At 38.6% G+C, this 22,405-nt stretch overlaps 2 protein-coding genes and 2 long non-coding RNA genes across 6 annotated transcripts in view; 2 read left to right on the top strand and 2 right to left on the bottom strand.

Annotated features, from left to right (window-relative positions):
• Nucleotides 1-4,250, bottom strand: part of LOC122650258 — a 14,281-nt gene extending 10,031 nt beyond the window's left edge. The window contains exons 1-2 of the long non-coding RNA XR_006331402.1: nt 4,169-4,250; nt 229-231 (exon numbers count right to left, since the gene is read on the bottom strand). This is a non-coding gene — a long non-coding RNA (uncharacterized LOC122650258). The remainder of the gene's footprint in view (nt 1-228; nt 232-4,168) is intronic.
• Nucleotides 1-6,378, top strand: part of LOC122650253 (serine/threonine-protein kinase GRIK2-like) — a 25,364-nt gene extending 18,986 nt beyond the window's left edge. For all 3 annotated transcript variants that reach the window (XM_043843614.1, XM_043843613.1, XM_043843612.1), the window contains 4 exons: nt 4,508-4,574; nt 4,674-4,789; nt 4,888-4,966; nt 6,171-6,378. In XM_043843614.1, coding sequence (XP_043699549.1) covers nt 4,508-4,574; nt 4,674-4,789; nt 4,888-4,966; nt 6,171-6,334 — 426 coding nt within the window. In that variant the 3' untranslated portion in view covers nt 6,335-6,378. The remainder of the gene's footprint in view (nt 1-4,507; nt 4,575-4,673; nt 4,790-4,887; nt 4,967-6,170) is intronic.
• On the bottom strand, nt 5,000-22,405 carry LOC122650259. Its single transcript, XR_006331403.1, has 3 exons — nt 22,395-22,405; nt 15,269-15,277; nt 5,000-5,156 (listed from the first exon to the last, which is right to left on the bottom strand). It is a non-coding gene; the product is annotated as an uncharacterized LOC122650259 (long non-coding RNA).
• LOC122650254 (F-box/kelch-repeat protein At5g60570-like) lies at nt 19,343-21,027 on the top strand. The gene has a single exon (XM_043843615.1). It carries the CDS (start codon nt 19,499-19,501, stop codon nt 20,717-20,719), a length of 1,221 nt encoding a protein of 406 aa, XP_043699550.1. The 5' UTR covers nt 19,343-19,498; the 3' UTR covers nt 20,720-21,027.

Raw genomic sequence — 22,405 nt, 5'->3', positions numbered from 1 at the left:
AAGTAATACCAGAAACAGTGAAGAGGAAGAAACAGTAAGAGTGCGATAGGATCAGATGGATAGAAGAAAGAGAAATGAAAGGTTTAAGAAATAGCCAATGCTATCATGGGCAGCAAGAAAATTTTATTTATCAACTGTGTAAATCATGGGTACGAAGTGTGTTATATGGACTTAAAAATCCAAATAACACTCAAACTCTTGAATCCAAAACAAGACCCAGTTAGAAACTAACTGGGAAGATTAAAAGTAGAAACCTTCTAAAACTCCTGAATCAACCACGTACGGACTGGACTTATTTTATTTTAAATGGAGAATGAAAATGACAGCAATACCCCCAGTAAGTGAAATTAGGGACAACTAAAAAAAGCAAAAATAAGAACTAATGCATTCACCTTGTATGGACTGCTTATTTACTTTCTTGTTGGGCCAGAATTGGCATAATATGGGCCTGGTTTGCTGACACCAGAAGCCTTAGGCTTTGAGCTCCAATTCGCACCCCCAATGTAGGGCCACTGCAATACAGCCCTTCACCACATGCCAAAAACTCGAGTCAGTTTTCAAGCATTTTTGTTTGAGTGAACAATGAAAATTCAAGCTTATACTATTCATGGGTGAGAGGGCGGACCTCGGCGCAACGGTAAGCTTGCTCCATTGCGACCTAGTGGTCATGGGTTCGAGTCAGGAAACAGCCTCACCGTGAAGCAGGGTTAAGGCTGCATACATTATGACCCTCCTCAGACCCTGCAGTGGCGGAAGTCTCGTGCACTGGGTATGCCCTTTTTGTACTATTCATAGGTGAAAGGTGCCATAAACTGCAGGTTTGGCTTGACATGGACAAGTGCACATTGTTATCCTGGAGGATCTCCTTTTGGATGGATTATGCGGATTTGCCATGTCAACACTCCCACATAGTGAAAAACCTGTTATTGAAACCTGCAGTGATGTAGCAGAATACAGCTGGACTTGCTTTTGTACTCGGTTTCATATCCTGGATCAAAATTTAATATGCAGTATTATGTGTGTGAGTGTGTGTGTGTGTGTGTGTGTGTGTGTATATATATATATATATATATATATATATATATATATATATATATATATAGTTCTTTCGGATGCAAACAGTATTATGTATATATAAAGGGCTGATGTTCTCTGAGCCACAGTGCAGGCTGCGCCCAGACACATGGGCCGGCCATTCAGGGGGGTAGGGTGGTCATTTTGCCCACCCCCATGTGTCTGGGCGCAGCCTGCGCCCCCGGCACAGAGAACATTTGGCCATATATAAAATAGTACTTATTAAACCAGAGTAACATGAAAGTCGATATGATCATCATTTTTGATACATAGCACTTAATTAAATTGAAGGTAAATAATTGAAGATGCTTTTTGGGCTGGTCGTTAGGTATTTTGGGGTCTTGAGTGTCTCTTGACATCAAGGGTTAAGGTCATAGAGATAGAGGGCTTTCCTGCATTGAAGGACCTGAGGGCTCAATGTAAGGGTTGTTATCAGTGCTTACTGCTTATATTTAAGATGCTTTTGGATTTTATTAGGTTTTGTAGTTTGGTCTTTAGTGTTACTAGATATTCTAAGAATGGTAGTATTGATCAGGACTCAGGAGTAAAGAACATTGAATAAAACGGGAAAAATTGGAAATCAATTGCCTGCTAAATCGGTTTAGCATAGGACATGAATTTGTGTAGGAAAGGAACTAGTCATCAATGGAGACTTGTCTGTGTATAACTGGCAAACCAAAGTGGTCGAACTACTTGACTTGAGAGCAAAGGGCTGAATTTGTTGTAAGATATTGTGATGTAGATCGAAGCATGAAGAAGACCAAAGAAAAAAAAAGAGAGTTACTGTTCACATGAACAGTACCTAGCGACATTGTTCGTGTGAACAGTGATTTGGGGGCTGATATGGACTGCTGGCTTAGAGGAGTTGATTTTTGGTGTTATTTTTATTATTAGACACTTGTTTAAATTTGCTATTTCAGTTGTAATCCTAATTGGGAATCCTATTTAGAATCTAATTTCTATTTTATAGGTTTTATTAATTAGTTTATTAGATTAGGGTTGGGTTGTTTTATTATAAATACATGTATGTGGCTGAAAAGAAAAGAGACAGATATTGAAGAGAAAAGGGCTATTGATGAAGCTGTGAGATGCGGCAATGGTGAGATACCGTGGGTGAGAAGCCCTGCGTGAGAGGATGATGGGCTGAGAGAGCTGATCCTACTCTCCCCCCCCCCTCCATTCTATATCCCTTTCTTCTTCACTATCTTTTGATGTTCTTCTTTCATATGTAAACAGAAAAATAGCAATAAAAAAAAGGAGTTTTAGTTATTTAATTTTGTTCCTTTTATTGTATTGATCATGCTGCAATCAATCTACCACTGGTTTCCCTGGTTCGAGGTTGACTTTTGCATTATATTGTTGACGTATATTTGGTGCCATCAACACTAGATCAATTGAAATCTTCAAGGTCCCAGTTCATATTGACTGCCAAGTTAGTTCTGGTAACTATGTAACACTTGGTCAAAGTTGTTTAAATTGAATTAGACTAGATAATCATAACCTCATTCATAGAATTAAATAATATCTTGTAAATAAGACTTGAGTAAAAAATGTATAAATTTTCCTTGATAATAAGTAAAAATTTCATAAACTTTTCCTTGGAAATAAAATAAAATAAAAAGAATTAATATCTTGAAAATTTCACAATTATAAATCTGGCTGGACGGTGACTGCGAAGGGATCATGTTTCATCTTTCTAGTTTGACTAGCTCTTTTTACTAGAAATGGAAAGTTAACTGGAGAGATAGGGACAGATTGGGCTGGTTCTGGTTTAGTCCAATTGACCAGCCTGTCACAGCCAAAACTGTTGGCACAGCCATGGCACTTGAGGAGGCACACATGGGCGTGCATTGGGGCTCGATGATGGTTTTGAACTTAACACGAAGCATATTGTAGCTCTGTGGTATTGTGCTGACATTATGGAAGAAGAGTCTCGTGATGATTCAAAGTATGTCAGTATGATTTTTTGGAGTAGTTGATGTCTAGTTTTTGAAATGGTGAAATGCTTAAGAGCTACCTCGAGGAAGGATGGTGTGCCTCACCCTCGTTTTGTGGCAATGCATCCTAGCATGGCATCGTGACTTGCCATAGCCAGGCATTAGCATAGGTATTCCATGGGTGGCCACTCAAAGTCAAAGTGGGTCATGAGTGTTTTCCCTGTAGGTTTGGTTACTGACAGGGACCATGTTCAGCTGAGGATGCTAGCATGGTGCTGCACTGGGGAGGTGGAGTTTTGAGACTGCGGATGCTACAGTGGCACACAGGCTTGATGGATTTGGGCTATTCTGTGTCCTATGTGCAGGTGTGCCGGTCTTAGGCATGCTTAGGTTCGGCGTGCCTAGGACATGTTCGTGTTGGTGTTGGTTACTAGCACACCTTGTGCGGCGATGACGAATGACAAGGGCGAGTGTGACATAGGTATGGCAAACCTTCGGTATGCATTATGCCATTCGAGTGGAGCTGTTGCAGTGTTGCTACACCTTGGGCACATGCATTACGGTTGGCTTGGTGGTAGCCTTGAGTTGGAGTGGCATTAATGATGGACTGCAACGACGAGGGAATGTTTGGTGAGCAGTGAAGCATTAGCTAAAGCATCCGTGTGGGCTAGTTCAAGCAAGCCTAAACAGAGCATTATTGGCTTGTGCACAAGCCATGTCCTGTCGATTGTTGTGAGATTTGTTTCAGTGAATGTTAAGATGGCTTGAATGGCCTTGGGCTTGCCTTGGTCAAGCATTGGCTAAGTCACCACACAGGTTGGACTGATTCTGCGTAAAATTTGTCTGTGAAAAGCCGGTCTAGTCTAGTTTTTAGCACATTATAATGCTTATTGCATGAAATTATTAGGAATTGAAGCTATATAACCCTCCCTTTTTAGCTTGAAATTTTGACATACATAATCAAGGGGTACAAACTAAATTCTTAATTCCATTTGTAGATAAAGGGCTATGACTCAGCGCAGGTCCTGCTTCGTAGGGTCCTGGGACGGGTGAATCAGTGATGATCCTAATCTTTGGCATTTTTACACAAAATGGCCACTGTTGAAGATTCTATAACTAGTGTCTTTACACTGCCTGCTCAAATATTTTTACATCACATTGAACAATGGCCCCTTAATTGCATTGGTGGATGATGTTACAATATATTTGTTGAAGGCATTAGGACAGCTCTCCTGGTTGTAGCGTGATTGGGAGATTGGTGAATTGTTAGATTCTGGAAATTGAAGAAAATTTGAGGTTTTGAGCTTCAAGATTATGAATTAGTGACCTGGACCTAAGAACATTAAGCCACCATTTCATTGTCCTCTTGCTGGAAAGCCTAGTATTGTTTTGTCTAAACCATATAGACACAGTAATGTTGCTAGGTTGACTTTCATTAAATTTACTTGGAAGGACATTGGATGGAACTCTTGTCTCTTAATATTGTTTATCTGCAGGATGATAATGATGAGCTTCGACGGTCTCCTGGGACTCCTGTATTCACTGCACCTGAGTGCTGTTTAGGTGAGAAATCTGTGTCAAAATTGCTTTAGTAAAACGATAAGGGACTTGCAGAAGGTTTTGTGGTGATAACTAATAAGAGTATTGTTTTTTGTATATCAGGTTTAACCTACCATGGTAAAGCGGCAGATACATGGGCTGTTGGTGTCACTTTGTACTGTATGGTTCTGGGTCAATACCCCTTTCTTGGAGACACACTGCAAGATACATATGACAAGGTGTGTGCTATTTGCTACTTTTAGTGATATTTTCCTCATTTTCTTTAATTTTAAGTGGCAACTCAATTTAACAGAGGAACTGTTACTGTCTTCCCCAGATAGTTAATAATGCTTTATTGATCCCGGAGGGCATCAACCCACAGCTAAAGAACTTACTGGAAGGACTTCTCTGCAAAGGCCTGTTAATTCTCTCCTTTATATTGGTTACTTTAATGGTCTCATTGTCGAGCTGATAATTTTCTGGATGGTTGCATTCATCATCACCATCTCCATCATTCGCAATAAGGTTTGCTACACTAGTCACCTAGGTTTCATAACTCGGTGAAACTTAATTCAGTCACATGGCTGATGATGGGACTGGCCACAACTCTTTTTTTTTTTTTTTTTTTGTTGTCTGTGTGAGTGTATGGTCCACCATTCATTGGGTTAACCTAGTAAGACCACCTTGAAATAATTTTTTTTAAATCAATGATGCCTAGAAAGGTGGTCTTCATGCAGTGCTGAAGTCAGAGTGGTCTTGCCAGCAGGTGCTGCCGTTTTGGCTATACAGGCATGCCGGAAGATTCCTTGGTCAACTATATATCTAAGCTGAGTGGCTTACCTGGCGGCAAGATGATAATGTTCTCCATAAATTTAAGATCTTTTCTGCCACATGTTGAGTCGTTTGGGCTGAAACCTACCACGGGTAGATGGTGGAATGGACTACATGTAGCAGATTCCTAACCCCCATCCCCAACTCATAGAAAGTTCTCTAATGCTGCATTTGGTTGTTTTCCTAGGAAGATCAGGAAGTGAGAGTGGTTCCCAAAAAATTTTAAACGTTTTTGGTCCGTCTTTCCAGGGAAGGGAAAGTCATCCTTGGGGAAAGCGTATCGGCATATCCCCAAATTTCTTCCTACGAAAGAGGTAGGACACAACTTGGAAAGGATTGTCCAGGGAAGTTTTCCATCTGCAACGAAACAAAGTCATGAAGGAAACCTCTTACCTCACTTACCTTCTCCTTTTCCTTCTGACACATTTACAGGAGAGCAAGCAAACACAGCACAAGCGAATTAATGAATTTTGAATAGTAGCCGAATTCAGCTAGGACATGTGAATTAATGAATTTTGATTCACAGTTTAAAAGTTAATTCTTTTTAGGAGTGCAACTTTTTTCATAAATTCAGTACATGGTGGTTCATATGGTCTTGGGTGGACAACTAAACTTGACATGTAGTCTGTCCAGTAATTGGAATTTCCATGTCAGCTCCCCTTGGCAGAAAATGGACCCTGGACTAGAAACTTGTCTTTTGGATAAAGGAATGTTTTAACTTGTTCCTTTTATCGTATTTATTCTTTTAGTTTTTATTTTGCACTCTTGAAATATGGTGGTCTAGTGCAGATCCAAAACAGAGGCTTACTTTGGAAGCTGTTGCACAACATCCTTGGGTGCTTGGGAACGAAGGACCTATCCCTCAGTTTATCTGCCGGTGCAAGCGTGAGAGCTTTCCACAGGAAGAATCTGGCAACAGAGTAAATGGTGATTATATGACCAGCGCTAACTGAGGTGTGATACTAGTGATGGTTGTTTGTACAGTAAAGCTAAAGAATACTTATAAATTAACATAAGTAAGTTTCAATTTTGAAGCATAAGTGAGTATCTGAAATGACTTTGAGATGCGAAAGAAGGTTCCCCATGATACAAATGGTTTGCATTTTGTTTCATTCTACAGTGATATTGTCATTTACTGTTTTTTGGTTTGGTCTGAGATGTGCACTCCTTAGCCTTTGTTGCATTACTTTATTGCATTTAACCCCTTGTCTGAGTGCAGACCATGGGGTGATTCAAACCCCATCCTTTTTTGTAACAGTGGTTTCAAAGGAAAAGAAAAAAGAGGTTAGAATGGTTGTTTTGAGTTGTAACTGTTGTTAATGATATTAGTAATTGTTTAAGATGCTAGTAAATCTCTTTGTAGGCGTTTTTTATATCTGATCATTAGGAAGAAATTAAATGTGTTAGACGGACTCTGGGTGCTTTTGCCTTGACTTGGACCTATAAAGTGGTAAAGGGGGGGTTTAGAACTTATGCAGAGAGTCCTGCCGAATGCGGAGCCCTTCTATTTGTTGTAAGCTTTCAGATCTCAAAGCCACAAATCCACCCGCTATGTCGAATCTTGCCTTCAAATGTGGAGGCAGGAGCGAGAATCACTCAGGTAGTGAGAATGACAACTGGAGGAGTGACTGATACCAACTTAGTTGAACTTATCTGATATATCAACTTTCTTATGTATGAGGTGAGTTATCTCAAAGCACACCCCTTTCTGCACGACACTACATATGAATGCACCAAAGTCCAAGAAAGGGAGAGCCAAAGCAATCTAATTTGACGCAATGACTTCTCTGTTGAAATTGAGAGGATAGGAGAATGGGGTAGTGAACAAGAAGAGGTGGTGAGGTGAGGCCCAAGCAAATGGGAACAATGAAAGGATTGTTTTCCAACCCAGTTATAGTAATGATATTTGGTGAAATAAGCATGTGAAAAACATTGTGTATACCCAAAATGGTCCCAATCCACCAGGTCCAGTGTTTCCATAACGTGAGAGGGACATGGATTGGAGAATGCAAAGAAGGGTCAAAGATCCATCCCTCTTGCAGTCTTGCCAGCACATGGTTTATGTTTGAGTACGCGGAGTGTCATGTTCATGCTGGTGTAGAATGATTGCAATTATAGCAAAGAGTACTTTAACAGATTTCACCAACCCAAAAAAAAAAGTGTAATTTATATTGGCAAGGCTCTGTTTAGGAGGTAAGATATAAAATTTGAAATTTTTTGAAGAGGATGGAAATAGAGAGAGAAGGGAATTTTTATCACCTCCAATTCGTTGCCCACTCTAATTCCCTCAAATCCCTCACATAGGTGTAGAAATGACAGATAAGGTGGTCATTTTCGCTCCTATGTGAGGAATTGGAGGGAATTGGAACGGGCAGGAATTGAAGGTGATAACGATTGGAGAAACTGTGTCATTGATTACTTTATTTCTCTTATCTTATTATATATTTTTTTTCTGTTTTTCAAATATAAATGAAGGAGAAAAGGTCTTTGTGGGGGGAGTGTACTACCATGTCCAGACATAGAGGGGGTGAAATGACTGCCCGATTTCACCCCCACCCTTCATGAAAGGTGGAAATCTTGCCCACCAACATGCCAACTTGCACGCTCTCATTTGCCCTTGTGCATGCAGGGGTAGTTTTGAAAAAGTTAGCACACACAAAAAGAACGTCAGACCAGAAATGAAAAAGTTAGTTTTGAAAAAAGAGACAGGTTATGTAGACCGGTACACCAAGTTATATCAAGTTTTGGTACACAGTATTTTGTGCCAAACATAATTTGTCGAGGCCTGTTTGTTTTGTTGTAAATTTTTTTGTACAAATGATATTTTAGACGAAAACTTTCTCCATGAAAAATGTTCAGTGCATTTATTTTGGGGCAAGGGTTTCTTAATGCCTATATACTAATTCAGACGAAGGAGGTTTTCCAAAGTCGAATATTACAATAGGGTGCGCATTTACTCATGATATTTTACTATTCAAGGTGAACAGTAGTATGTGAGAGGGTGTGTAATTTGGTTTTGCACACCATCCCAGTGCGTAACTTTTACCTTTTATTTTTTATTTTACTTTAAAATGAACAGCAGGTCTTATTTTATGGTAAAATTCCTTTTCCTACCTTTTTACATGGGAACAAACAGAGTCCAATGCCAATATAAAAAAGAATAGAAAATTCCAAGATTGGATGGTATGAACATATCTGGAGGGTAATGTTCAACACGTGACCAATCTAGACAATTTTCTAGATATCTATCATATCATCCGTCCACATGGCACAACTAAGTGTGTCACTCTTGAAATCAAAATCGGATCAATTTATTTTGATTCGATTCAGTTTGATTTTAAACGACTAGTTTAATTTCAATTTCGATTCTAAATTGACAACTAAGTTTATGGTATCATATGAAGCATCTAAAGACAATGGTGATGGTGGAATAGCCCCAAAGCAAATCATAGAGTCACCAGCATCACAAGTTTAGACCTGGATCCACCCTAGAGTATATATTCAACTCTCTTGCCTCTTGTTTATAAGGTTTAAGTGATGGTAATCAATTTTGTAAGAGGCATTATTCCCTCAACTAAAAAGACAAAAGAAATTCATTCCTTTTATCTGAATTGCCAGAAGATCTCTGTACTATACTATCATGCACTAAAGAATTAGAGAAAGAAAAAGAGAGACTTGATTGAGCCCTCCTTAGTGGTCCAGCCAAAGGACTTGGTGGCTCTAGATTTGGAAAATAGTAAAAGAGGGGACCATACTGCCAATGGAGTTGGTATCTCCTAGTTTACACTCTACATGGGAAAATGGTGCACAAACCAATCTGAAACTTCCTTGCCAAATTTCATAATTCCATCCAAGTGGACATTTTGGGTTGTGTTATCTCAAGTTACACCACTTCTACCTCTTTGGTTATGCTGAGATCTTTAAGGGGTCTGGCTGTGTGGGAATTAGGGGTGTCAATCGGGACGGTTTTCGGTAATTGAAATAGTTCTTAATTGGTCTTAAGAGGCCAATCACAGAGCGTCCTGTTTATTAAATGATTCCAAAATTAGGATTTGGTTCCGTTTACTAATGGGACGGTTCGGTTCTTGGCACCCAGAACACTCAAATAACTAAAAGGTTCGTAAATCTACAAATAATCAAACAACCTCCTTTATTTTTCTTGGTAAATTACGCCATAACACTTATAAGTTATAACTATTAAGTATTAACTAAGTTTAAATATGCATCTTAAATGGGTTTTAAACGTTCCAATTCCAATCGGTTCTTTATTGATTTTTCAGCTCTGGAACCGTGAAAAAACCCATCCCATTTCGTAATAGAACGAGTCGGTTCCGATCCCAAATTGACACCCTTATGTGGGATATCATAGATCCAGTCCCTCCCAATGCCTACTGATCTAACCGTTAAGAGTCTCTGTTGTGCTGCCTGGAATTGAGAGTTAATTTTCAATGAAATCTCTCAATTAATTAGGACCCTTGTTTTCAAAAATGCTCTTTGAGCCACAAGGGCATCTAGTTCCCACTTCTTGTTGTGAATAAGAATTGAGAATCTATCCAATCTAACTGGGGAAATTGGAAAGGAATTTATCTTCATTAAGTTTAAGTGGGCATTTGTTCAAAGAGAGCGTGATAAGTGACGGATCTCAATCCTCTCCAACTAATTGGGTGTCCAATTCTTCTCCAATCACCTATTCAACGGCTGAAAGGATTTGAAAATACGTCTCAACACCTGAGAATGCCTACCCAAGTCCTCCCCACCATTGAATAAGTAGTTTAAGGGGATTTTTTCTAATAAATGACTAGTGATTAATTTTATTCATATATATGGGTTGGGTAACCAACCTTTGATCACAAGTTCTATAAAGTCCACATCAAATCTTGTTTCTATCTCCCACTAATGTCTTGGAATCTTCCCTTGATAATCACATGCTGTGAGCTGGTGTTCAAATTATCATGATCTTAATCACAACTCTGACCTTAAAGATGAAATAAAGTTGCTATGGAGGTGACAGGGAGGGATTGAAAAAGTAACCCAATTGACTTTATAAGGAACACCTGGTAGATTCTCTACCACATGTAAGATTTAAGATCCACAAGTTTAGAAGATGCCTGTTGAACAAGAATCATGTCTGTTGATAATTCAGTCTTCAATTGTAAATTTTTATATTTTAGGTTTTGTTTGGTGTAATTACAGTTGATTGGTTATAATGAATTTGACAATAACGGATTTGTTTTTTAAATAAAATTTTCTGACTGAACCTCTGAACAATAGGAGATATTTTGAATAATCAAATGCCAACTTAATGATATTTTGTTGGAAGAATGTTCTCTGTGACACGGGTTGAATTTAAGATCCTATTTCAACCATATGTAATGTACAAAGCTTTCCCCATGCCTATTTCAAAGTCCTATATTTGCAAATAGTATCCAATATAAAATGATTTTTTTTAAAGTAAATTTTTTTTCTTTATCTTGGGTGAAACGAATCTAACCATTGAGGTGTCATGATTCCATTTGCCCTCGATCTATTATACTAAGTCTGAAATGCCTTTGGCACATTCTTGGAGTCCCATCTAACCATCAAAAGACATGGATTAAGAGATTCTCTCTTCAGTGTGGGTGAAAGTTTAAGCGTTAAAATATCACATGAATAAATTATTGTTCATCAGATCAAGACACCAGGCTGTGATGATCCGATGAGGATGCCTAGTTGTGAAGATAAGACTAAGATGGCAAGTAGTGGTTTCCTTAGTATGGAAGGAAATAACTCCTCTATAGTGGGAGATCAATTAGTGATTCACAAGAAGCGTGATTGTAGTGACCAAATCAATATTGGACTCTGTTGTATATCCTATTTAAACATAATAAACTCACCCCAAGAAGCTAAGTGAAAACAGGGGTTTATCACTGTGGAGTAGGCTACAATGGCCGAACCACGTTATTCTCTGTCTTTGAATGTGCGTGAGTTTAGATCAATTATATTGAGCAGAAAATATACCCATGATTAGACGATGATTTAGTTTGTATGTCAACTGAATATATATATGTTTTTGGATAAAAAAGAAAAATATATTAAAAAGCAAGACAAAGTACAAACTTAAGTGATCCGTCCCGAGCATTGTTTGTGGGGTGTTAGAGTTAAATTATATATACCTATCCTAGAAGAGTTCAGGAATTGGTCTATTAAGTCACAATAAACACTTATCGAAGTCCACGGGATGGGGAGAGAAAAAGGAAAAGAAAGCAGATCATATAGTCGCTTGTTGGTAGTCCATATGCTCTTCAACTGGATTGATTCTTTTCTTGCCGTCTGCCACCCATAGAAGAGTCCAAGAAGATCCGCTTCCATATTATCAGAAGTTCGTAAACAACCTGCATCTGTTAGCATATGATGTCCCTCTATCAAAAGGAAAAAAATCCATTGAGCTAGCTTAAGTGTGGGTTCAAAAATTCCTGCGATTGTATGTCAACTGAATTTGAACCCCATTAAACAATATCACATGGTTGAAAACTTACTTCAATTGGTAAGCATTCCAACCACCAATAGTACCATGTGACCTTGGCACTCCTTTCCAAAGTAGCATCAACTGTGAAAGTGTGAAGCAAATCACTGCTAGAAGGTGTTTAACCAATTTTATAGAACATGAGGTTCTACATCTCTAAATGGGTCTTCTTTTCCCTTTCTAGCCCACAATCAAATAAGGACCAAAATTATCCTTAAGCCATGGTGAAGGAGAAATTTCTTCACCGATTACCATCAATGTGTTCCCATAGGTGTGAGGTACAATGATAGGCATTTCGAACCTCCAACAAATTAGGAGGGGGAAGGAATAATGACGATAGATTCGTGGGTAGAGGAAAACTTTCTCCATTCAATAATGCTTTCGAACTTTTTCAATGAAACCCAAGATATAATATACAATGGCAGGGAAGTAACAAGAATATTGATATAAACTTTGTCAAGGAATAAAAGAAAAGTAACCAGGAAGAAGAATCAATATATGCTTTAACCAATAGAAATGTAACAGATACAATATTCTGAAACATGTCCTGAAATATTCCATAGTAAGAGGGATGAGATTCTTTGGTGCAGGTTCTATGGATGGGTGGCCTTGGTTGATCTTCCCATCTTTTTTGGATTCAAAGTTTCATGTCCAAGTTTGTTATCTGTCATCTTCAGTACAGTTTGGCCATGTGGTCAATGGCCAATAGGCCAAATAAAACTGGTTTCATTCTCCTATTTGATCATGCAGGGTTTTGCAGGTCAAGTTTGTTAAGGGTCCAGAAAATAGTTACATTATTGAAGTTGTAGATTCACTTTCTTCAATCTATGGGTGATGGGGAGAAGAATGTTCTCAAGTATTAATAAATAAAGCCTCTAAGGTTTCTAGACAAAAAGAAAAATGGAGAGGATTTTCCATGCCGACATTGTATGATGAATCCTCCACCCATCTATAGAGGACTCATATGGCTAGAGATGAAAGAGAATGTCAATGCGAGATCCACATGGTCAAAATGTGAAAGGGCATGTGAAAGCATCCCTACACTGTTGACGTGGGTTCTTCTCATTCTCCTTCCAAAAAAAAAAGAAGAGAGAGGGAGATGACATTGACTTCCATCTAGTATAGTGTGAAACAATTTCATTCAATAGATGATTTATATGGTCAGGGAAGAAAGAGAGTATCAATGCGAGACCCACATGGTCAAGATGTGAAAGAACGTGTGAAAGCATCCTTACACTGTTGTTGACGAATGATTTACTCCTGCCTCATTTTATTTTTTCGGGGGAGGGGGAGGGGGAGGGTGGATCGATTGTGAGGTGGAAGACTTATGTGGGGATTCATCAAATTTCATAGCTTATCTATCTCAACCATCTGACCTCATATTATTGACTTTTTATAGTCCTAATATGATAAATATTGACTTTTTGTCATTATAGTATTTCCATTGGAATCATCTTACAAGCTGTTGATTTTAAATTCATGTTTAAACAACTTGTTGGTGTTAAGTAGAAAAAAAATGAAATATAAAATTAAAATATTTTTTCAATAATATAAAATTAAAATAATTGACTATAACAATATTGTAAAGAATTGAACGTAGTCATAATTTATTACTAATGATTTATTTGCACAATATCATTAGATGATTTCTTGTTGTTTTTATTAATCATTATAGGAGAGTGTTTCCCATGTAGCTAGTGTGGGGAGGAATCTACATGTCTGACCAATGGTTGTCTTGAAAAAAATATCATGTACATGGGACCTACATATTCGGAGCATGAGTGAAAATAATAAAAAAAAATCATGTGAGAGAATTTGCAATCTGGCGTCGTGGAAATTTTTTTGCTTTATTTTACTTAATTATCTTATCTTATTTAATTTTGATTAGCATAATGCGTATGTATTGTGAAGAAATTTTTGCTCTTGCCAAAATGGGAATGCGTACATTTTTTTTGGAGGTAGCAAGGTATGCGCAGCATGAAAGTTGAAACTTCAATATATAATTCATTATGGATTTTTATTTTTTTTTTTGGCAAAAATTATTTTATTCTCCACAAAATAAAAAAGATCATGTGGTCCACACAATTATTTGTATTATGTGGAAGGGTGATGTAGCAATTCTCAATTATTAAATATGTAAAAACTGTTTTGAATTTTGGATTGGCCATACATGAAATTTCATCTTAAATTTAGTCAAGGGAGAGGGCTCCCCATGATGCCAATGTGGGGAGAATCTCCCAGGTAAATCCACATCATGCCCACATGATAAGACGAGAGTGAGAGAGAAACAATAAAAAATATACGACACCGGAGTATAGATTATATCATACACTCTCTCATATAATGACCATGGGATGCATACTATCGCTCTTCTTTAAATCATGTAGAACCATGGAAATGATACTATATTTTGGACCATAGTTAGTAAAAACGCATTTAAAATTTCGTTTCCATTTTTTAACGTTGTAAATGCGTTTTGTCATTTGTTTTCCAACAATATAGGAAAATAGGGCAAATGTCAAGCACTCCTATTTTAAACGTGTTTAAAACACATTTATGGTTTTTTTTTTCCGCCATTTTTAAACCTCAAACGTGTTGAACAATGACTTACTTAACTGATCATATCTCTCTCTATTGAACTTCAATCGACCCGGGTGGTCTGTTTTGGCCTCAGAAGGGAAATAGAAGAGTGGCGAGCTCATGTCTCTGTGTTCGTTCATCTGTTGGAAGATTTGGTTAGCTCGGAACGACTTTCTCTTCAGACAAAAGAATTGGACTCCGTTGAAAGTCATCTAAATGGCGGAAAGTTGTTTTCATGAGTATCATCAAGTTGCTATACCTCCTCCATGTTCCCATGCTCCAGTTGATGATCATTTTGTTCATAATCCTCAGCCTCTTTGGGAGCCGCCACCTCCTCATGTCTACAAACTTAACTGTGATGCCAGTTTCCTTTCTGATTCAATGCAAGGAGGAATTGGTTTTATATGTCAAGACCATCTTGATCGTCCTCATTTCGCCATTTCAGATCATGTTGCTTTCTCGAATCCAATGGTGGGAGAAGCATTAGCAAATCAGTCTTTATTGTTAGAAGCTATTTCTGAGGATATTATGCAACTCATTGTGGAAGGAGATAACAAGGAGATAATTGAGTATCTTCAACGGGGAATAGCATCAGCACTGCTTATTGTTAAGTCCATCCTTGAGGATATCTTGCATTTATAATCCTATTTTGAGTCATGTAATTTTTCTTTTGTTCCAAGTGATTTTAATAGCATAGTTGATTCCCTGGCAAGGAGGGCCCTGTCTATGACTTGTAGGGCAGTTTGGCCTATTTTCCATCCATGAATTCTGGACTAGTGTAATCCATCATCCATGAGGCACTCACGTCCATTTTCTACCAAAATAAGCTTACTCAAAAGGCTACACTTCTCAAGCTATCACTTTTAACTCATGTTTAATACACACCCTGAAGTTGAGATATAAAATGATACATATGTTGAAAAGAGTTTCTAAAGCAATGACTCCTAACCAAGGTTCAAATCTAGGTATCGCACTCGGGATCGGTCATGGCCGAAACCTTTCCGGATCGGGATCGGATTGGTCCAAATCGGTCAAAAAATCCCCCAAAATCGTTTTTTTATGGATCGGATCATGTATCGGCCATAGTTGGTGGGTGTTGTGATCTCGGGATCGGATCGGTCAAAATCGGTTGGTATCGGTCAAGATAATATAAAAAACTAAAAAACTTTGAAAAAATAAAAAAATATTCAATTGGATCGGTCAAGGATTGGATCGGCCGATCCAACCAAGTTGGGCGATCCAATCAACGATCCAATCAAACCTTGTTGTATCAGTCAAATATCGGGATCGGCCTCGACCGATACCGATATGATCCGGCCAATATTGGCTGATCCGATCCGATACCTCAAACCATGCTCCTAACTCCATTTGAACATGCATCACTCCGGGACTGTGTTGCCTGTGTTAACAACAATGAACAACACTATAGCCAAATCACATTGTTATAATTGTTATGGAACATAAGATGCAAATATCTAGGTAATAATTCCTTAATTTATATGAGTATATTGTCATTTTTTGTTCCATTTTTTTTTTAAATCTACAAGTTTAAAATCTGTATCATCTGTTTCCACTTTTGACCAAACCGAACCATTTAAATCGAAACCATGAAACTGTTTAATAAATGGTTCGGTTATGATTTCAAGATGGAGGCCATTTAATTAAATGCTTTAAATTGAATTAGACCATTTAATCGAATAAACCGTTTAACATTTTTAAATATACATAAATGTGCCAAAATCAAACGATAACTGTTTATCAAAACCAAATCAAACAGTTTAAAATCGAAACAGTGAAACTAATTAATAAATGATTCGATTATAATTTCAAGATTGTGACTGTTTAATTAAATGATTTAAATCGAACCAAATCGATTAATAGCGGCTCCATACACTGGCGTCATGGGAAACCCTCCCTCCCCCTTCTCCTTCCTAGTGTTGTAGGATAATTCCCAAGCTCCCTATTCCCAAGGAGAAACCCTATTCAAATAAAGAGGAGGAAAGCATTCATCTTTCGGCGACAAGGAACCAACCAATGTTAAATTCTTAAAATCTAAGCTTTGCCACTTGTTATATTCACACGGCCATCAAGGTGCCTTGGTCTCTCAACTGCTTTTGCTTTCCTGCGACATAAAAGAACCTCCCACGTGCCACCCTTGAATTCGTGACATTTAGTATCGTATTTACCCACTAACTAACAAAATAAATAAAAGTAAATAAAAACTCAAACCTGATGCAGTACATCAGATTAGAATTTTTTTTATTTACCACAGGACAGCTAATGTACTGTTGGATTAGAATCTCCAATCTTGGAATATATTTTTGAGTTCTTTTTTGGTTCTCTTTATTTTAACTTTTTTTTTCTACGAGTACAAAAGATTCCAATCCTACGCCCCATGTGGGGGACCACAGCACCAAATGGCTCAATTCCCAACTAGGAAAAGTACTTGTACTACTACTATTACTTTACTTAACAGAACGAACTTACGATAGCCGCCGCCTTGAGTCTTAAGTCTCTTGACTCTGTCAAATATAGTTGACTCACCCTTCATTTAGATATTTTCGTACGTTTAGTTTAGTACTACTCTGAGTCTCAGACTTTTCCCTTTTCTTCGTGAGCAGCTCAGTTGAGTAAGACGATCCACTGAAGAATCGTTATTCCCTCAATTAGCTGCCCCCTCCAATTTCTTCAATTCCTCACATAAGGGTGGAAATGACCATCCTACCCCTTACTAAAAAACACCACTTAAGGGTGGATTAAAAGAATTGGACGTAACGACGAATTGGAGGTGATAATTATTCTCCACTAACATAATCATATGAATCACCGCTCTATTGACTTAGTTCGTTTGGTTGGCTTTGTTAACTCCACGGTTTTATTGCATGGTATGGCTTGGGTATCGGTCTATCTTCAAAATTGAATCAATGTGGTATTGGCATGGATCCTATATTTATTCAAACTCCTCTATTCCAACCTTTTTTTCTACTCATCTATAAAAGCAAAATTTCACCTCTTTTTCTCTCTTGAAATTTAAAATATTCCTAAATTACCCTTGGTCCTCCTCCATTCCCCTCTTGTAGCTCCTCTTCGTCAATGCCCTTCTGCTCCGCCTGCGCTCCCTCTCTTCTTTTGAAAACCTTTCTTCATCACAAGTTCTTTTCCTTTTTCTAATCCACATTCTTCCTATTGGAATTTCACTTTGTACTTTGTAGTATCTCTCAATCGTCAATTTTCATCAACTCTATTATTATCAAAGATACACAACATATAAATACAAGATAGATGTATATAGAGGTACCAAGGACTATACGAACTAACACAAGGAGATACTGAGAGCATGGGAGTGGAGTGAGGGGGGGGGGGACATCTAGATCAGATTCTTGTAAGAGAACCATTCTCGTATGCTCTTAGGCGCACAAATGGAATCTAAGAGGCCAACCTCGAATGGAGGCTATCAGAGCAAGTGGTTGGAGGGGACGAGTAATTTAGGTATTTTGAATTACTATGTAAAAAGAGAGAATTTATTTTTTGGAGAATTTAAAAAAAAAATAAAAATGGAGTAAGGTAGTTTAATTAATTATAAGATAAGTACAAGGGAGTTGTAGCAATTTTCTCCATTATTACAAGCCATCGAATTTCTGACAGCTGGACCCTAATCTATCTGAATTGTTTTAACCCGGCCCGGCTGGGTTCGTCTTAACTCGCTCCATAGGATCCAGACCGGTTTTGGTGAAACCAGTAAGTAAAACAGAATTTTCAGGTAAGTACTTGCACCTGATAAACCAGTAAAACAGATTAAAAGATGGGAGAGAGATACATTCCCTATTCCCTTAATCCCTTATATATAAATATGGAAAAAATGGAGGAGGAGAGAGAAAGCCAAAGATCCAGGGTGCGAATTGAGTAATAAACGAAATGTCTTTTTCTATCTATCTTTAATACCCCAAATAGATTTCCTCGTCTCTTCTCTTCTCTTAATAAGTCTTTGATTAAAATCCTTATTTTATTAATCCTTTCTTTCTTTCTTTCTCTTCCAAACAATTCTCTGTTTCCTAAACCATCCTATATGCCCTTCCCAACTCCATAAGCCGCCGGAATCCGGCGTTTATTTTCCAGGTGAGAAGTCTTCTTCTTTTCTCCGGTTAGCGCTCCGATCGAGGTGTCTGATTTGCAGTTGACGGCACCTTCGTTCGGTATTTTTATCTAATTCTGATTGTTCCATGTACTTTTGTTTTTTTCTTGTTTGGATTCCAGTTCTTGATTTCTCTGTTTTAGTTAGTCTCTCTCTCAATTTGTATTATTGTTTTCTGGCGAGTTTTGGTTGGAGAATCGGATATATATCTCTCCGGATTCCAATTATTTCGGTGGAGATCCCGTTCTCTGTTGTCCGATTTGGATTCGTTTTCATTATCTTTAAATCAATCCTTCTCCCTCGATCCCCTGATTTCGCGGGGGGAAAATCTGCTGTTAATGTCAGTATCTCCTGCACGCCTTCAATTTTGATCAGATTTGGCCGATTATCTCCGTTTGGATCCATTTGATATCGTTTTTGTAATTCCTTCCAACGGATTCATGTTTTTCATTTCTCTGGATAGTCCAGTCGAAAACACTGCTAGAGAGCAGAACCGATTTCGGCGGAAGATCTGGAGGTTCCGGTGATAGAGCTGAAATCTGGTAACTTTCTGGGGGATCTGATTGGATTTGATCTGTTTGCGCTGTGGTTGATACAACTAGTGATTTCTTTGACAGAAAATCCCTTTCCTCTTTGTTATATTTCCCACAGGTCACACCAATCCATTCGATCTGACATCTGAACTGCGGAAAATGATGGAGAGATTGAAAAGGAGGAATTTTCCGTGATGCTGGCTGGCGCGTCTATTGGATAGATCGATGCACAGATAGTGAATTATGGTGTCCCTGTGCCCGGAACCTTTGTTATTGTTCTCAGCATCTCTAGGAGACAATACCTAACCTGTCATCAATCGGCTCTGCATCCGAGTGATGCTTTCTGCTAGTACCCTGCAGACTTGCCAATATGAATCTTCAAGCCGATGAGTCGAAGAGACTATTTGATTTCAATCTCCCGTGCTTGGCGGACAAATCTTGCTCTGATTTAGTTGGAGACGGAAGATACGTTGCCCTAGAGATGGGATCTGAGGTAGGAGATTATGATGGTCGCTGTAAAAATCACCGCGTTGCTGCTGGGTCATGTGATTCTCTTATTCCTGGTCTACATGATGACATTGCTCTGACCTGCCTTTCCTGGGCATGCCGATCAGATTATACTACGCTTGCTTGCCTCAACAGGAGATTCAATTCGTTGATACAAAGTGGCTGCCTCTATGGATTGCGGAAGCAGATGGGTATCGCCGAGCACTGGGTGTACTTGGTCTGTGACCCACGGGGGTGGGAAGCTTTCGACCCCATGAGAAAGAAATGGATGAGATTGCCCAAGATCCCTTGTGATGAGTGCTTCAATCATGCAGACAAGGAGTCATTAGCTGTGGGCAGTCAATTACTGGTTTTTGGCCGGGAGTTGTTGGATTTCGCCACCTGGAAGTACAGTTTGGTTCGTCGGAATTGGGGGAAGTGTCAGGGAATGAACTTTCCTCGATGCTTGTTCGGTTCGAGTAGCTTTGGTTCGATTGCCATTGTTGCAGGAGGAAGTGATAAGAATGGAAAGATATTGGAATCTGCTGAGCTCTACGATTCTGAGACAGGTAGTTGGGAGCTGTTACCAAACATGCACTCCCCGCGTAAGTTGTGCTCTGGTTTCTTCATGGATGGGAAGTTCTATGTGATAGGTGGGATGTCAAGTCCTACGGTCTCATTGACTTGTGGGGAAGAGTACAACCTTGAGACGAGGAAATGGAGGAAAATTGATGGAATGTACCCAAATGTTAATAAGGTGGCTCAGGCACCTCCGCTTGTGGCAGTGGTGGATAACCAGCTCTATGCGGTTGAGCACTCAACCAATATGGTGAAAAAGTATGATAAGGAGAAGAACACTTGGGCTGTCTTGGGAAGACTCCCTGTGAGAGCTGATTCTTCAAATGGTTGGGGCCTGGCTTTCAAAGCATGCGGCAAGGAACTGTTGGTTGTAGGTGGACAGAGGGGCCCTGAAGGTGATGGTATTGTGTTGAACTCTTGGTGTCCAAAGTCAGGGGTCAAAAATGGGACCTTGGAGTGGAAGGTGCTCGGTGTGAAGGAGCATGTTGGGGTGTTCGTCTATAACTGTGCGGTCATGGGCTGTTGAGCACTTCTTCTGCTATTTATTCACTCAGTGGGATTGGAGACTCTGCAATCTAACCAGGCCTTTTGAGGCTTCTCCTTCACATGTTATCTGTTTTGACCACAAAAACTGATTGTCTGGGCAGCCTTAATTGATTTGAATATTCATTTTACTCTTTGACAATTTCTGTATTTGGATATGGTGCTCAATTGCGTGATCACTGTCTCATGACTTTTAAGGGGAAGACTAGTGATTAGGTACACAGTGGTGCAGCTCTCTGTTTCCTCTCCACAACCCATTTTTGCGTTGAAAACATAGAAGGCATTATTGATTAAGTGAGGTGAGTTTCTTATCAATTATACATGGTTCTGTTCAAGAGAACTGCTACAGATTAGGAAAACAATGGTATTATCCTGCATGTCATACCATTTCAAGTTCTATTTCACCAATCCATGATCAATTTTTTATACCAAAACCTGGAAAGCTTTATTGGTTAAGGGGTTGGAGTTTATCATTATTGATGTGCAGTGTTATGTTTGAAAGTAGATCCAGTCTTGTTTCTGCTCTTTAAAAGCCATCTGCTGCATAATTTTTTTGTCTCCATTTTCAACTTTAATTGTAATTTTGTGATGGTTGCTTTAGATATTTACTTCTTTATACACTTCATCATTTGGTAAATTCTTTATACGCTTATTACATTGAATTGTTCTTCCTTATATCCGAGTCTTATAATCCAATGGATATTTACAGAGTACAAATTTTCCTCAGAGAATACCTGATATACGTCCTTGTCTCCCTCTCTATTTTATGAGGTTGGACTCTCATTTTGCCTTCTGATGAAGTCCAGAGTTAATTTCATCTTGGATCTTCTTCTAATGATCTGTCACAAGTTTCCATTGTCCATGGTTAATATTTTCTACTCTCTTTCTCAACCAAGTTCTTCAGGTTCTAGAAAACCAGGAGTTCGTTCTCCTTCCTGCAAATTCTTCAGTGCTCAAATCAAGCTTCGAAGCATAATATTCATAAAGAATCCCCGTTGCCCATCTGTTAGGGGTTCCAGTTAGAATCTTTTAAATCATTCTAGTTGGGGTGGTAGTTCAGAATCCTTGAATTTTTATGTGAACCAGCCATGAAATAGAATCAGTCCCTACATCCTCCTATAGCCAAATAGCATTAGCACATGTACTGTTCTTCATTTGCTTGAAAAGGGCTCGGAACCCTTTCCTTATAATTGCACTTGATGCACCATCCTGTATCCACTTTGGCTACCAGTTAAAATCCCCTCTGTCTCACTGATATGTGGATATGCTGCTCTACATTCCTTGACATCCTACTCAGTATGGACATAAACATGGCATTCATGAATTGTGACTTCACTGTTTTGCAAGTTTGATGCCCAAACTCCCCCCCCCCACCGATTTCTCTCCCTAGTTCCATTCAGTAGGCGTGTGTCCACAGCACATTCTTAGGCACGTAGAACATACAGTAGGTCAAGACTGACTGCTGAAGGTACACATGGCTTCAAATTTCTGATTGTAAATGTTTTGTTTTCAAAGGAATCCGGTAAAAGAATCCCTTTAAACCCTCAGCTCTGTTTGTTCTGTTGTAAAATTTTCTGTGCAAATGATATTTTATATGAAAATATTTTTTTAAATAAAATTTTCCTTTTTCAATGTCTTCTTGCATTTTACGTTAAAACAAACAGTGAAA

The sequence above is a fragment of the Telopea speciosissima genome, chromosome 2, assembly GCF_018873765.1.
Source record: "Telopea speciosissima isolate NSW1024214 ecotype Mountain lineage chromosome 2, Tspe_v1, whole genome shotgun sequence".
In the NCBI taxonomy this organism is placed as follows: domain Eukaryota; kingdom Viridiplantae; phylum Streptophyta; class Magnoliopsida; order Proteales; family Proteaceae; genus Telopea; species Telopea speciosissima.
The sequence above is the reverse complement of the archived record's forward strand: the minus strand, read 5'-3'. Positions and strand labels throughout refer to the sequence as shown.